A 16,824-nucleotide genomic window follows, 5' to 3' on the forward strand; every position below is an offset into this window, starting at 1 on the left:
TGCTCCCTATCACTGCTGGTGGTGAAGTGCTTGAGGGGTGTGTGTCTGTTGGTCTTGCTTTTAAACTTACCATTTTGCCAGAGAAGGGCTACGGAGTGACTTCCCCTGCAATTACGCAGGTAGATCGAAGGAAAGTGGTAACCTTTTAATTGAGAACTGCACATTTACTGCGATGCAACTATGGTGATGGAACAACCACGTCACGCAGCGCTTCCACCAGGGGACAGGAGCAGCAGCCATGTGAACTGCAGCCCCATGTACAAATGCAGTGAACATGTGCTTGTGTAGGAGAAGCATCCATTCCTCAGAGCCTGCAGCTATTCCACACCATGCATTCACTCCTCATTAGCCAGCTGTTGTAGAGGAATTATGGACAGAGAAGGGCACAAGACAGAAGCAAAACTAACAACCGTAAAATGTCAGCTTTCTATCTTTAAAAATAATTTCAATAAAAAGTTACCTAACTTAAATTTATTTGTAAAATGCTATATTATATATAGCAAGAGCACATCAATATGACAAAGTACCACTCTTTGGAACCAGTAATAACACATTTTCTATGAAGAACTAAAAGCAGCACATTTCAGAGCAACAAAACTTCAGTATGTCTGTACAACAGGACAAAAATTAGTAAGGCACTTCCTCTGGGGTGGTAACAATAAAAGCACCAGTATCCTTTGAGGCAATACAATAGTAATGAAAATGTTAATTTTAAACAGACTTACTATGCAAGACAAAGGCCTGGATGCTCCTAGGAGCAGCTTGTAATAACACTGGTCTAAGCCAGAACAAAACACAGCAGCATAGTACAAGACTTTGTTTGTATTTTACCTTTTTGCCAACATTATTAAGGAAAACTAACAAAACCAGATTAAGAGCAGGGCAACAGAAGAACCTCCTGCAGTCATTAGTATGTCTTACTTGTGACAAGCTCTTTACTAAAGCAGTAATGCTTACTTTGAACGGGCATGGCCCCTGTGACTGGGCACGTATCCAGGCCTGGCTATGCCCCTTCCTAGAGCAGTCTGACGCTTCTGCCCAGCAGCAACCAGGAGCCAGCGGCCCACCACCGACATTGCTCTCCAACACCACCAGAAATACTTGGGAGTCTGGCATGCTCTGTGGTAAGCCCAACAAGCAGTGGCTGAAAAATTTAGTAACCACAGTGCTTAGGTGCTGTTGCAGTCATCTTTAGTGATACTTTCTCTAAGAATTCTTGTTTTCTATATGGTTTGGGAGCTCAGGAAGACTATACTTACTGGAACTGTTTTAAAAGGTAAAAATCTGACCTGGCAAAGTAGTAAAATACCCATAATTCAAAAAGTTAGGCAGCCTAGAAGATGGGCAAGTTCTTCACATTCCGATGCATCCTTTTGCCAGCCCTTTCTTTTTCTAACAAACATCTGCTAATTTACATCATCTCTACATGAGAAAAACTAGAATTTTTTCTTAATTTAGGACTTACTATATTAGCATACTAACTATGTTTGAAGCCACATGTTAAAAATTCTTTGGATGTGCTGTGTGCTAGCAGTCTTTAAACTTTCAGTAAACCTAAGTTTGTTCCAGTGGAACAAATATATTATTTTCCAGTAGTGAATATTTCTCTACACTACAGCCCACAGGTCCAAGCTGCTGTACCCTCATACACACTGCACTCCTGTCCTTTATAAAATAAACTTTAATTATTTTTTAGCCCTTCTCTCAGTTAAAAAAAAAAAAAAACTTTAAAAAATAATTTAAAATTATGCTTATTGACTATTCTGGATTAACTACTCACTGACACAACTGTAACTCCATGGGGTCTCTCCCACCTTTAGTTCTTCCACTCTAGCCTGAGGCATACTACCACTCTCTATCTCACATTGAGTTGTGATGACTTTTGTTTTTTAAAAAAAAAAAAGTTTGAGAGATACTCAAGCTTTTATACAGATAATAATCTTAGACAGAGAGGTGAAATCATTCTGTTGCTTGTTGTTTTTAAAATTGCAAAGAAAAGACAAAACTCTCATTGTTGATCCTGTATCCTTCAGAGATGGCAGTGCCAATTCTAATGTCTGGAATAGTTGTCAATTCAAACGTCATCTTTGCTTTTTTGGGTTTATACAATTAGTGGTTCCCAACACTGCGTTAACTTTTCTTCATTGACTGTGTTGACAACAACATGGTCACGATCATATTGTGCGCCCCCTGTAAAGAAAAATTTCAAAGAGTGTAGATTATCTTTGAAATAAGAGACACGTACTCTAGGTTTCAGGGCAACTCTAGTAAGTGCTGGTGTAGACAGTTTCTCTTCTCCCCAAGGCACTGAAAAGACAAACTCATTTTCATCACTGCCTGCTTTTGGAATTAATTTTGAAACAAGGGAGACTGCCTGCTCCTCTCCACCCCTTCAGTAATTCAGTACCTCAGCTTTTTCAGCCTGGATAGGAAAGGAAGGAAAACACTGCAATACAGTCAGGGGTAGCTCCTTTAAGACTTGTCACTTCCCAGAAGTCAAACTTGGCTGTTCAGCTTCCCCTCAACAGTTGTAGTCATCACTTCATTCTAAAGATGGTGTTTACACGATGAAATAAGTCCTGCTGCTAACAGACAATACGAGCACAGCCACACCAGGGACAAGCTCTGGTACTCATTTACTCTTCACCATTTATAAGCCTGTATTTTGACCAGCTACATCACAAGTCATCATACACATAGTATCACCCAATGTTCAGCTGTTTCCACTGGCAGCTGAACATACCTGAATGCAAAATATAACACTTTCTTAGATGGGCTTAATTTACTCCTGTGATGCAATGCCAAACATGTTGCTATGGAAGAGCACCATTAGTATTCTGACTTAAGAAACTTGGAAACAAATGTTCTAATAGAGCTGAAAGTCAGAACTGGCATTTTTTTTCTCCTATCTAGTACATACTGCAGAAGCGTAGGACACATGCATCTCATGTGGTACAACACACCTTGCAATAGCAGGTAGTATTCCCATTGGAAGCAGCCATCTGAGCCAACCATTTATACAGAGCACCAGGACACTCCTACAGATGCTGTCTTCCATTCTGCACCCCTATAGCCTCACCCTCCCCAAATGAGCAAAAGACAAGTCTGGCAGCTGAAAGCTTATGATGAGTGTAAGAAATATGGATTCTAGCAGATCTCTGAAAGAAATATGCTAGGCACCTGGAGTCCTGCATGGGCAGGCATATTTAAGAGCAGCTCTTTTGTACTAAGGAAATGCCATCTCAAGCACCTTAGCTGTTCCCCGCTTCAGGAGTTTGGGGAGGCTTTCTGGTGCCACTGTCCCAAATCAGAAAGGTCTCTGAAAAGGTTAACACCAACATGATTTCTCTCCTTGCCATCACCAGGCAATTACTAAAAAGCAGTAGAGATACACAGCAGAAATACTTGCAAAGTTCTTCAGAAAGAGGGGAAAAAGAAGGGAATACCAGATCAAATACTCCCACAGGAAAAAAAAAGCCTAACCAGCAGCTACAAAAAAAAAAAAAAAAAAAATTAGCTACATAGCTCAGTTATCACTGTGCATGCACGAAATATTTTGTAAGTGGTGTCTGATAGAATGTAAACACGTTATAATGGGATAAGGTGGATTTTTTTCTCAGTGGAACAAGAGACTATTTACTTTGATAGAGCGGTGCTCTGGACAAAGCTGTGTGCTATGCCAGTATACCCACAAGGTGGCATTGGTAACTGCGCAGTTGAACAGCTGCATCCATTTGCTGAAGAATTCATTAATGCCCAATTTGTGGTCAAGAATGGATCAGCAGAATTGGCAGAAACACGTAATGTTCCTACTAGGCTTTCTCAAATGAAAGCTAAATGTACTTACTCTTTCATATTTACCATGCAGGTTTACTCTTTTTTAACCTAAGAGTGCATCTATACTTTCATCACCAGACCTATCCATTGTGAAGTTCTTCAATTACAAATGCAGAATACATAATTATTTTTAACATGATTAACTGAAGACAAGGCCATGTAACAGTATTTCCGCTTGTTTGGTGCAACTTGGAACTGACGTTAGAAAAAGGTATGCAGAGTCATTGTGACTTAAGACTCTCCCTCAAACTGAAGTCTTCCTGGTAAGTTTATAATTAATCATCACTAGCTTTTTATGGCAGTAAAGAGAATTTGTGACTATTTATGCCAGTGTTGTATTATGTTCAGACATTAGATAACCCTTTTCTCCAGTTCTGATAGTCCTGTCCTTTTTAGTTCTAAAGTACTGACTGTTGACTCTGGTTTTTTTTTTTTTTTTTCCTTTTGGTAATTGCTGTAATTAATGTCACAGCACCAATGCAAAATTAACTTTAAAACAGCTAAAAAAATTAACAGCTATAGAAAATTATTACTCCCCCCACCTGAAAATGTGGAGTTATGTAAGAACATCTGATTATGCTAATTCTGCTAATCATTCCATTTGTTGCTTTTTCAGACCTTCTATGAAACTATGAAAATAAAGTTCGGAAACAGTATCTACATGAATCAAATTGCTGTGACAAAAGCAACTGTAAAACACGCATCAAGCATGCACAGACCTTAGGCTGCAATGGCAGAATCTCATGTTTGCAATAAAGGTATAGCCATTAATAGACAAATGCAAAAACTTTTTGCATCTAATCACATCAGTGTACAAGCCTGCCTTTGCTTTCCCAATATCCTTTGGCTATTGCATCTACAACTACTAAGTAAGAAAATTTGCTCTATACAAATTAAAGTTAATGAGAAGCTAGGTTTTTCTTGCTTCAGCATTTTAAATAATTATATTCACATCACCCAGTGCCACATAAAATGAACTGAGGATATCGACAGTGAGTGGACACTGGGAATACAAGATAAGCAAGTACTGTGAGTTACTAAACTCTATGTAGGAAAAATGAAATTGAAGTCCTAGGGCCTGTATAATTCAGGAGGTCAGACTAGCTAATCGGGTCTTTTTGATTCTAGATTAAAGTAACTATAACACCATCCTTAATTTATAGGCACGTTTAGTGCCTATCCCACTGTAAATACCATGTAATTAAGACACAATGTAATGAGATAACACATTTGCTTACCTTTGATATCTAAAACCAGCTTGGGTTTCATCTTGCTATAAATCCTGCCATCAGGACTAATATGCCAATATTGTTTGTCTTCGTTCCGCTCAAATGACAGACCAAGTTTAGAGCCAGGAGTTATAAGATTTCCAACAATTGTCAAGCAGCAATCCTCTGCCATCTGTAACATCAGAAAGGCAACAGCAATTATTCAAAACGGCCTCACTTCTGGTTTCCACTGTTTTTTAATCAGATAGACGTCAGCAGGTGAGAACAGAATCTAGGAACTACTTTGCCTAAAGGAACGTATTTTTGCCCCAAACTCAAGACTACTTATTTTTCTTTTGTTCCTGTTTCTGCTGACACTCTCCACTACATAAGAACATTAAAATAACCATGCTGTATCAGATCAAAAGGTACAATTAGCACCTGCCTCTAGCAGTGGCTAATAACAGATGCCATGGAAGATTACATTCCCTCTGCTCTTGTATGCAGTATATTCCTGGTAATCTCTCCCAGTCTACAGCAATTTCCAGCCCAGAGGCTTTTCCAGAGGTGGTACCTTTAATACTCAAGACAGTTTCTGTCCCATATGTGAATTTGTTAGTCACTACCCACTGAGATCAATGTAACCCTTTTACATGAACACCCTTCTGTATCATAACCCTTCTGTGGCAAGCAGTTCCAAATCTTAACTATCACTATTAAAAAAAACCAACAAAAAGAAAAAATAATTTGACAGGCAACTGCTATAGTTTTATTTGATGCTCTCCTCACCCTGCTCCCCCTCCCTTATTTTAAGGGATGTCTTGTCCACACTATGTTTACAGAGACTTCAATCATACCATCCCTCAAACTGCCCCCTTTGCAGGCTAAAAAGTCCTAGCTATTTCATCTTTTCCTTGCATTGAAGTCCTCCACCTTCTCTGTGCATCCTTTTTTTGTTCTTTAATCGTTTCTAGTTCTGCAATAACCTTTTGAGGTAAAGTACATAACTGCACAGTATCAAGTGCATGAATTTCACAGTGTATCACAATAATATTTTCTTCTTTGTTCTATATTCTTTTCCTAGTCGTTTGTATTACTTGATTTTGAAACTCTGCAAATGTCTTCATGTTAACCACGAAAAAAAAAAAGAACTGGAAAAAAAAAAAATCAAGCTTACTTGAAAAGAATATTAAGGCTGTATTAGTAGTACATTACAGTTAATTATTCTGTGTGAACGGTGATTTTCAATAGGTCACCATAAGCCACTTCTAACTTTTGAATGGACTTCAGTGGCAGATTAAACAAACACCCATCTGCCATTGTTGATATGGCCCTAAATTATTAAATATACAGTTTTGAAGAAGTAGTACTTCTCACCTAGAATTGAAGTAAGGCGATTTAGTTCTGCAGTTCTGAAATTCTCATCTGTATCTAAAAGTCATCTCTAGTGGGACTCAGAAGACTCAAAGCTTACACATTAGATCCCCTAGGCCACTACTTCACCCATCTCCAAGAAACTCATGAAGAGTGAGGAGACCTGAATTCGTATCTGTTTCTGACAAATGAGCAAAAGGACTTTCATATCCTGCTTACTGGTTATCCCACCTACCTAAAACAGTCCCTCCTTGAAAACCTCAGGCATACCTCAAGGTACTGTGACTCAGTCAGTGAGATGACCTAAGCCTATAGGAACAAAAGCACAAGTTCTTCCAATGACCTATGTCTGCCCATGTGCGTGTACCTACCCACCCACGAGCTTAATTTTCTTTTTAAAATATGGTGAAAAACATTTTTTTGTGCAAAATACATTTACTGTCATCCAACAGAAAGATGGCAGAGCTCTGTAAGTGGTCAGTCACTTAAGATCAATGTTGCCCGCTTGCACTCTGCACTAAGCTACCTGATTGCTACACAGCATGAGTTGTGTGTTTTCTGTGCACAGAAAAACTGCTTTATCAGATACAGAGACTGGGACAAAACCCAAGAGCATTTATCCAAAGCCATATAATACCACACTGTCTTGATATGAATACTTTCAGTGAAATGTTTGAGAGACACTGTTAAGAGAGAAGTCTTTTGTATGCGATATTAAAGCTTTTAGCTTACTTTGCATCATTTGGCTGTCTGCATAAATACCTTTTACGACTGCATGTGTCCTGTAAACATGTCCAAACAATGCCTTAGCTTATTAACAGTAAGATTCTTCCCTCCAGCATAGATGACATAGTTATAAATAGCTCCTTTGAAGTTATACTATCCTATAGAAAAAGTTCACATGATTCTTTGCAGCCAAGCTGTTTAACAGTATTCAAGTAACTTAATTTTCTTTGGCCGGCATCCCTACCTAAGACGGTTCGTGCTTAAACATTATGAACTGTGCATACCTCTGCTCACCTCAATGACAATTTGCACATGATTAGTTTTATGAACTGTGAGAAAAGTAGGACTTCATTTGGAAACTTGTATAGAGGAATGGGAAAGGGATGAATTTGACAAATACAGGGATAACCAGAAAACAAAGAACCCCCCCCCAAAACCCAAAAGAGTAGGGTTTTATCTTTAAGCTTGCCTGAATGCAGAAGGGGATACAACCTACATTACACTAATCGACCTACCACAAGGTATGCATAGTTCAAAACATTATCAGGAAGCATCTGCATTTTAAAAGATCTCCTCTGCTTTGACATTTTTGTGATATTTTCATTGTGGAGAAAGAGGGCATGAAAGTGGAAGGAGCTCATGAAGAGAAATACAATGATCTTCTGGTGCTGATTGTACTTATGAGGCTGGAGTTCTTTAGGGGAAAAGTAAATCATAACTAAAATATCTCAAAATTTCAGTTACATCAAAAAAGGTATCATACAACTAGTCTGTATCACCTGAAAAGGTCAGAGTTCAATTAAAAAAAAACCCCAACCCTACAAAAAGATTATATTACAGCTGAAACAGAATAAGCCTATAAAATAAATTAAGATGCTACAGTAGGAATTGAATTCAGAAAGCCCTGCTATTGGAGAGAAAAAGAGAAAATTCACATTGAACTTGAACCTCACCCGGCACTTTATGAATCCATCCTGATAAACCCAGATTTGATCATCTGAGTCTGTATCTTCTGCAACCTGTATTCTGAGAAGATTCAGATTGTCCAAGTTTCCATCAGCTGACATGAATTTTCCCGTTTCCTTGTTTCGAAGCCTGAAGTACACACGTTTCTGCAGAAAACAACAGAATGCTTTAACCACAGTCTCAGCACAGATCACATCCTGCTTTGGTTAACTTCAGAGCAACTACTGTTCAGTGCTGAACCCCGTGCCTCCCTCCTCCTTTCAGAAAGCTTAACTTTTGGATTTGAGAATTTAATTCCAAAGTTCCTAAGTGTGTAAGACAACCCAAACTTTGAGAACTCGCCAGTCTGCATGGAGAGTTCTAGGCTTTCCTATGTACCGAGATCAGCACACAGTGGAAAGCTAAGAATTTTTAATTCAAAGCAGCACTAACTTCTCTCTGCTAACTTCTTGTATAGATGCTCCTAGCTTTCATTAAGGGTGGACTTGTGCAGTGCTGCTTATTTCACAGGCAGCGAGTATTACACTGCACATTCATGCTGTGGCTTGTTACACATTAACATCTCTGTTTAGACAAGCTCTCGGCCAGGGCACTCAAAATGCATTACTCCTAACTGCTTAAGGCTATACAAAGACAATGTTATGACAGCAAGCAAATGCATTTGGTGACAGGTACAAGTAATCTGTGAATTAGAAAAAGTTGTTTCCTCAATAAAATACAGCTCAGCAAGAACCTCAAATGTTAAAACTCACAGAACTGCTGCAGCATTGACCCAAATCACATGGTCTTTATTTAGAGACCAAAATGGAAAGGACACCATGAGAGTAAGTTTTGCATTAGATTTGCAAATTATTCTGCCAACTAATAAGCAGGGAAGGACCTTCCCCCCTAAATCAACACAAAATCACTACTACTTGAAGTATCCAATTTTGTTGGCCAATTTTCTTGTTGTTCCAAAAATAATGCATAGTACAGACAGTACGCCAGTGACCAGTTTGGGCACTAATTATAAACCAACTTAAAATAATTTTTATATATAATAGTAATATCCATTATTTGTTAAAATAATTTAGCCAATCCTCATATGCTGTCTTCTATATTTTTGTTTTTTTAAAGTATGCTTAATGAACAGTTTAAACAGTAGAACTGCAAAGCTACGCAGCATAATCAATTAGCTTTTATTACAAGCAAAACTGTCGAGCTATTTCTTCACACAATTGCCATTGCTGAAGCTTGTGACATACATCAAGACTGTAATATTGCTTTCAACTGTATAATATCCCCCCAACACCATTAAAAAATATAAATTAGTACTTGACAATCTCATGTCAGAGCCTACTCACCTGCAGTAAAGGTCTCAGAGAACCTATCTGACTATAGCCACTCACTTCATACCAATCTGGAATTTCATTTGGTGATAACAACATCTGACGCCCCCTGTAATTACTATGCTCATAAATTATCCAGCTATGAGAAAAAAGAAAAAAAGAAAGTTTTTACTGCCAAATCCTGTTTTGGAATCAATAAATGGGTTTAATAGAAATCTGTCCCACAAAGTAGTAGTGTTTAGCTTTGGAAAGCCAATGACCTTCTTTTTAACAGGTCTTCAAAAATAATAAAATCATGTCCTGATTTAGATCAGCCACATTAAGATAAGTACACTGGAGTTCACATTTTAAAGCCCTGTGATTTAAAAATTACAAGCTGAATGAAACAAAGCGTTTTCTTGCCTTTAAGGGAGAACCCAACTTTTAAATATCATCTGTTTTCATGAGGTACTGTGACTCCTCAAGGAGCATATATGTGTATGTTACATATGCTGTACATGCTAGATTGCTGCCATGTGCAGAACCAGCAATTCTGTGTATCTTAATTTGTACAGGCTTGACTCACATGGGAAAGAACTACCAGGGATGCAGACTGCAACAAGCAAATACTGGAAATGCAACAGGGTGAAGTTCTCCAGGGTATTGTGATAGAAGTTTTATTTCAGAATACCTTTCTTCTTTCCACATACCGGGGGGAGGCGGGGTGGGGGTGGGGGGGATCACATCGAAAAATTTTTTTTAGCATTCACAGAATCATAGAACTGTTTAGGTTGGAACAGACCTTAAGATCATCAAGTCCAACCCTCAACCTAGCACTGCCAAGTCCACCACTAAACCATGTCCCTAAGCACCACATCTACATGTCTTTTAAACACCGCCAGAGATGGGGACTCAAACACTTCCCTGGGCAGCCTGTTCCAACGCTTGACTACCCTTTCCATGAAGAAATTTTTCCTAATTTCCAACCTAAACCTCCCCTGGCGCAGCTTGAGCCCATTTCCTCTCGTCCTATTGCTTGTTACTGGGGAGAAGAGACACCCACCTCACTACAACCTCCTTTCAGGTAGTTGGAGAAAGTGGTAAGATCTCCCCTGAGCCGCCTCTTCTCCAGGTTAAACAACCCCAGTTCCCTCAGCTGTTTCTCATAAGATGTGTGCTCCAGACCCTTCACCAGCTTTGTTGCCCTTCTCTGGACACATTCCAGCACCTCAATGTCTTTCTTGTAATGAGGGGCCCAAAACTGGACACAGTATTCAAGGTGCAGCCTCACCAGTGCTGAGTACAGGGGGACAATCACTTCCTTGCTCCTGCTGGCCACACTATTCCTGATACAGGCCAGGATGCTGTTGGCCTTCTTGGCCACCTGGGCACACTGCTGGCTCATGTTCAGCCGGCTGTCCACCAACACCCCCAGGTCCTTTTCGGCCAGGCAGCTTTCCAGCCACTCTTCCCCAAGCCTGTAGCGTTGCATGGGGTTGTTGTGACCCAAGTGCAGGACGTGGCACTTGGCCTTGTTGAACCTCATACAATTGACCTCAGACCATTGATCCAGCCTGTCCAGATCCCTCTGCAGGGCCATCCTACCCTCAAGCAAATCGACATTCCTGCCCAACTTGAGAGTCATCTGCAAACTTACTGAGGGTGCACTTGATGCCCTCATCCAGATCACTGATAAAGATATTAAACAGAACTGGCCCCAGTACCGAGACCTGGGGAACACCACTTGTAACCAGCCACCAACGGGATTTAACTGTTCACCGCAACTCTTTGGGGCCAGCCATTCAGCCAGTTTTTTAGCCAGCGAAGAGTACATCTGTCTGAGCCCTGAGCAGCCAGTTCCTCCTGGAGAATGCTGTGGGAAACAGTGTTAAAGGCTTTACTAAAGTCCAGGTAGACAACATCCACAGCCTTTCCCTCATCCACTAAGCGGGTCACCTTGTCATAGAAGGAGATCAGGTTAGTCAAGTAGGACCTGCTTTTCATAAACCCATGCTGACTGGGCCTGATCACCTGGTTGTCCTGTATGTGCTGCATGATGGCACTCAAGATGAAGCGCTCCATAATCTTTCCTGGCACTGAAGTCAGACTGACAGGCCTGTAGTTCCCCAGATCCTCCTTCTGGCCCTTCTTGTAGATGGGTGTCACATCCAACACATTCCCTAGCACATATCCAACCACGCTTACAATCACATTGAGAGCAACCTGTCAGAACCCGAATTCTGCTTTTCTACTGTTGGCACAGGCAGTGAATTACAACTAGACTTTGAAACAGGCTGCAATACAGTGCAATTTGTTGAGTTTTCTCACGCTGATTTGCTGGGACTGTCCAATAGCCATTGGTTTTTGAGTACATGAACACTCAAGACGCACATTTTCCTGTTACCTTCCTTCCTCTGATTGATTTGTCAGTAGACGCCTATATCCAGAAGAAGCACAGTCACCTTAATTTTGATACTTTTTCATAGCCTAATACACATCTATCTCCAGGTATGAAATTAAAAGAATTATAAACGGATGTCTCTTAGCAAAGGAAGACAAGGCAAAAACCCCTTCAATAAGGGAGGCAGTAGGGGCAAGGACACTCTTGAAACCTGTATGTCGACACATTTCAGCAGCTGACACTGCTGTAATGAAAACAGAATTTTCATATCATACTCTATATGTTTCCAGTGATCAACCAGAAAAAACATACATATTTATTGGACAGGAAACACACACAATTCATGACTCCATTACTGGGAATCACGGTAACCATGTTCTTGGCAAAGCAGTAACTTGATGTTTGACTTCATGTTATTTCATGTTATGGAAAGTGAGAATCGACTATATTGTGATTATGGTGAAAGATACTGAAATCTCAGGAGACTTAAGCATACAGAGCATATACCTTTTCTTATGACTTTTATGTTTCAAACTTCAGTGTGCTAAGGAAACTCTTTGACCAACTTACCCAGATGGGGAAAATGGTTTGCTCTACAGATCTGGTATTAGCTATCCACTTGAGGGCAGTCTTAAGCTATCCAACAGCATCTCTCTAGCACACACCTTGCAAATTTACCTCTTCAAAAGAATACATTTAAATGCAAAGCAACACTAACGTGGATCTATCTTAATAACTCACTTCTTCAAGTTAGAAAAAACCTGAACATATACTTGGGGCAAGTATCTTGGAGGTAGAGGTTAACAACAGGAAAAACACAAAAAGAGAAATTTAACAGATATGCTGGAACACTGGAAGAACATAGTACAGTAGTTTTCAAAATGCTTCCAGACATTTTTTTAAACTTCATCACACTGTTTTTTTACATGACCTTCAAAAGTAAATATAGAGAACACAACTGCTTAAAAATAGCTAAACGAATTTAACTGCTCGATTTAAAACCAAGAGTCTGTCCCAATTCCTGAAGTAAAAGGGATTATTACTAATGCCAAAAGGGGCCAGATCATGATCTGATTGTACCACTGTGTCCATAATAACTAGGTAAAAGGATGAACGTGAAGACTTATTAAAACATTTTGAACTTATGACACATGACACGGATCACAAACTGAATGACACAGATCACAAACTGAATGATTTTTTTTATGATTGAGACCTAAACCAAGAGCACAGAAGTTGGTTTTAAGGATGCTATGCAAGCTGGCTTTTATAATATGGCATGAGAGAAGACACCGTTGTGAGCTTTATTCAAATTCATTTTGACTTCTAGCACAGGGCACCAGTCAGTGGTAACATGTTGAAACAGGATGTGAAAAGGTTCTGTAAGAAGAAACTGCATTAATGCACTACACACATTATGATATTCTAATTTTATACTCCTTGGTTTCTAACACTTGTAATTTTTCTGTTGAGTACAGAATTTCTGAAGAATGAAATTTCATTTCTAAAGAATGAAAAAGTGATTTTAAACTTACATGCCACCAAGGACTTGAACTGAAGCTATTCGAGGATTGTATCCCAGGAACTGGAGGTTTAAGATTTCTGTAATGAATTCCATTTTCTTTCCTTGGAAACCCACCTTTTCAAAAAGAGCTATGCACGGCTCAGACAGCTCCTGCAAAAGGAAGATGACACTTCTATAGGATGTTAGAACTCCAGATGGTGACTGTGAACATCATTACTCCACACAGCCCTTTTATTTCAGAGGTTTCTTCTTGATTGTTTAAGATCAAAGACCCTGAATAATGTTTTTGCTCTGCAACAGGTTACTTAAAAGAAATAAAAAAAGTAATAAAAAGCCCTTATACAAAACACAGAAGGGTTCTTTTTGCATGTAACATAAAACTTCCTTATCTTAAGGCACACACAAATTTCTCTGTGGTTGATTCTTGCACAATGTCTTAAGTATGTTTTAAAATACATTTTAATTAATACCATATCCCTCTTCCATTGCGCTGAACTCCACTCTTTGTAGGAATTTTCATCTTCAGACCTGAACACACAGTAAGATAATACTGATTTCTACAGCTTCAAATGATGACAGCCTTGTCAGCAGTGCTTATCACTTACTGCTCTCATTTTTAACTCTTATAGTAGGTTATGGTAACACCAATATCTGACTAGACAGAAGCTTCAAGATTCATACATCTGAGGTGAAATTCATGACTCAATGTAATCTGTAACATCTGAATCCTCCAAATTGCTGTGGGGAGATGATTCTTCTCCCTCTCTGTCAAAACACTTCTAGTGTCAAAGGGATTCTGCCCATATGAAGCTCCCTGCATCACTGAATCCATTTTAAATGTCAAACCTTAAATAACAAATAAATAACCTCTAAATAAATAAATAACCTTATTTATTTAAATAAATAATCTTTAAATAACAAACCTTGGGCTCTTTTCTGTGTGGCAAGGTATCTGTAGTGGACTGGAAATAGCCTCTCACAATTAAGGCCTTCTCCTGGAAGCTGGGAGGTAAGGGTTTGAAATATCTCGGGGAAAAGTCAATTAAGCCCAAGTGTCCTGGTGCTACAGTTTACGCTCATAGGTAGAAATGACCCTGCCGCTCCCCTTCTCGCAAGTCTTCCAGCAATGACTGCATAAAACCAACGCCAAAGCCAGAAGAGCTCCTTCTGGCTGGTGTACGTTTGGCGTGGTCTAAACACATCAACTGGATCGGGAATGCCCGGCATGATGCGAAGTCTCGACAGACTGCCATCTGGCCTCAGGGATAGAAACAGGCCCTCCAAGGCAGAGGTGACGCTGTACATGCACGGCAGCGGATATCCATGCTTCCGTGTGACTTTGCTAGGCAAGACCTCATGTCTACCAATTTCTAGACAGTGCTTAAATTCCTCTTTAATATTCCTTTAGAAGTTTAAGGGCCTGGATGACAATGTTGCATGAGCGTCACCATTATCTCCGCAGCAGTCCAGGTTATTGCACAGCAGCTGAGCTATACTTCCTCATTGCACACACACTGCTAGGCTGTGGAAAATGCCAGGAGAGGCCTCTGAGCTTACTCCAAAATCAGAGTACACTCATCCCCACCATGAAAGGTTAACACCAGTCAGACTGTCATGCATCATTGTGGGTAAAGAGCCTAACAGGAACAGTCGCACCATGATGATGTCCCGGTGTCTCTGACCCCTCAGCCCTTTTACAGACCTGCACCTGCACTCTGAGACACACAACTGGTCAGGCAGCAGCCCTTGAGCCATATGCAATGCTTCAGAGATCATCTGCTTACAAAGAAAACACACGGACAGAAAAGGAAATCCTCCGATTTTCTGCCACACCTTCCACTCTGGGCATTTTTTAGATTCGGCAGCAACACTGTTATATAAAGTGTTCCCCACAGAGAGAAGTGCAAGGTCAGCTCACGAGCTTGCTTTCAGTACTTCCCATGTACTGCACTGTATGAAGATGGTGCTCCTGTATATCTACGTTTAGTTATTTCACAGAGTTGCTCATTAAAAAGAAGTATTTTCAGCATGACTGTTCAAGCATAAACTACATTCACAGTTGTTTTTACAGTATGTGCAGGAAAAAGAACATGTAGCAAATTCAAGAAGGAAAAATGCTATTTTCTTTCTGCAGCACAACCATGTGGAGCATGCAAAGCAAGCATGATCAAGCAAAGACACAGTGGTATAAAAAAAACCCAAAAACCTCAAGCTTATGAACAAAAGCCTTCTTAACTTTCACTTCCAAGTTCATCAAATATCCCTTTCATTTCCTTTTTTTATGGTTCCTTAGAAATGGATCCCTACAAAGGGGATTTAAACTAGATTAGTATAGTAAGATGACATATTAAAAATAGCAAAGGTGCTTCTTGTATAGAAATGTCACAGAAAAATCACAAGGAAACTTATGGGAACGGCAGATGGTGGGGATGAATTAAGGTTGGCACTGCGAAAAAAACAGTCCCAAAATAAACCTGACAGGTGAAACCAGTATCTAGAATAATAAGGTTCAAGCTTTTGTAAAATTATGAAAAATGAATAGTATAATATGATCATTTCCACCTAACTTCTTATTCTCTGTATTCTGGTTTGCTAATAAACTGCTGAGCAAAGCAACCCATTTTCCTCTTCTCCACAGGTAGGAAGCCTCTGAAGAAGGAAGCAGCAGCACATGACTTGCAGACAGATGCAGCTCCATGCTGCTGTCTGAAGTGTGATAAATTGCAGGGCTAGAACAAGTTTCAGAAGTTGTAAGAACTCGGAGTCACAGGACTGGCATTTGGCTGTTTTAACACAACAGTCTCTGTCACAAATAATAAATGTTCCAAAAGTAAGCTCATCCTTCCAGCTTGGAACAAGCATTTTAAACCCAAGAATTCAATACTGACATGTACAAAAAGCCTATTTTAATTCATGGTGATCACCCACCAAGCTAGGGTAGAAACACTTCTATTGTTTTTAATAGGATCTGTCTACTGAACAGCAAAGAGTTCAGAAGGCAGACATACTTGCTGCAGATGTTTGTTTACACTGTACATCAAAATGCTCCAGTGACATGAAAGAGGATGACACATTTTAGTTCTCCTTCGTCAACTACTACATCACTGACGGGTTACCAAAATTACAGTGGAGTGCAATAAAGTTGCCAAATTCAAAGAAGAGAGTCAATATTGTACTCCTCCTTTTTTAAAATTAGTACCATCTCTTCATATTGCTGAATCCATATTCCTGGATTCTTGACCACATTTTGCTAGTAATTACTTTGATCTTAAAAGATACTTGCAGATTCCATGAATGATCCATCATAATGATTAGTTATAGGCTTGAGCAAACTCGTTCCTTGCCACTAGTGAGTTACAAAATATGTAAATGTTGTTTAGTTTGTATCCACCACACATAACAACACTGTCTGGTTTTGCCAAATGGCACTGGGTGTTGCTTTACTTTATCTAGAAGGGTGCATTATTTCGTGATTAACTC

At 39.6% G+C, this 16,824-nt stretch overlaps 1 protein-coding gene across 1 annotated transcript in view; it reads right to left on the reverse strand.

Annotated features, from left to right (window-relative positions):
* Positions 1-2,101: 2,101 nt before the first annotated feature.
* Positions 2,102-16,824, reverse strand: part of CRYBG1 (crystallin beta-gamma domain containing 1) — a 42,188-nt gene continuing 27,465 nt past the window's right edge. The window contains exons 18-22 of the mRNA XM_075708120.1: positions 13,355-13,494; positions 9,455-9,578; positions 8,099-8,257; positions 5,076-5,238; positions 2,102-2,190 (exon numbers count right to left, since the gene is read on the reverse strand). Coding sequence (XP_075564235.1) covers positions 2,102-2,190; positions 5,076-5,238; positions 8,099-8,257; positions 9,455-9,578; positions 13,355-13,494 — 675 coding nt within the window. The remainder of the gene's footprint in view (positions 2,191-5,075; positions 5,239-8,098; positions 8,258-9,454; positions 9,579-13,354; positions 13,495-16,824) is intronic.

The sequence above is a fragment of the Pelecanus crispus genome, chromosome 3, assembly GCF_030463565.1.
Source record: "Pelecanus crispus isolate bPelCri1 chromosome 3, bPelCri1.pri, whole genome shotgun sequence".
In the NCBI taxonomy this organism is placed as follows: domain Eukaryota; kingdom Metazoa; phylum Chordata; class Aves; order Pelecaniformes; family Pelecanidae; genus Pelecanus; species Pelecanus crispus.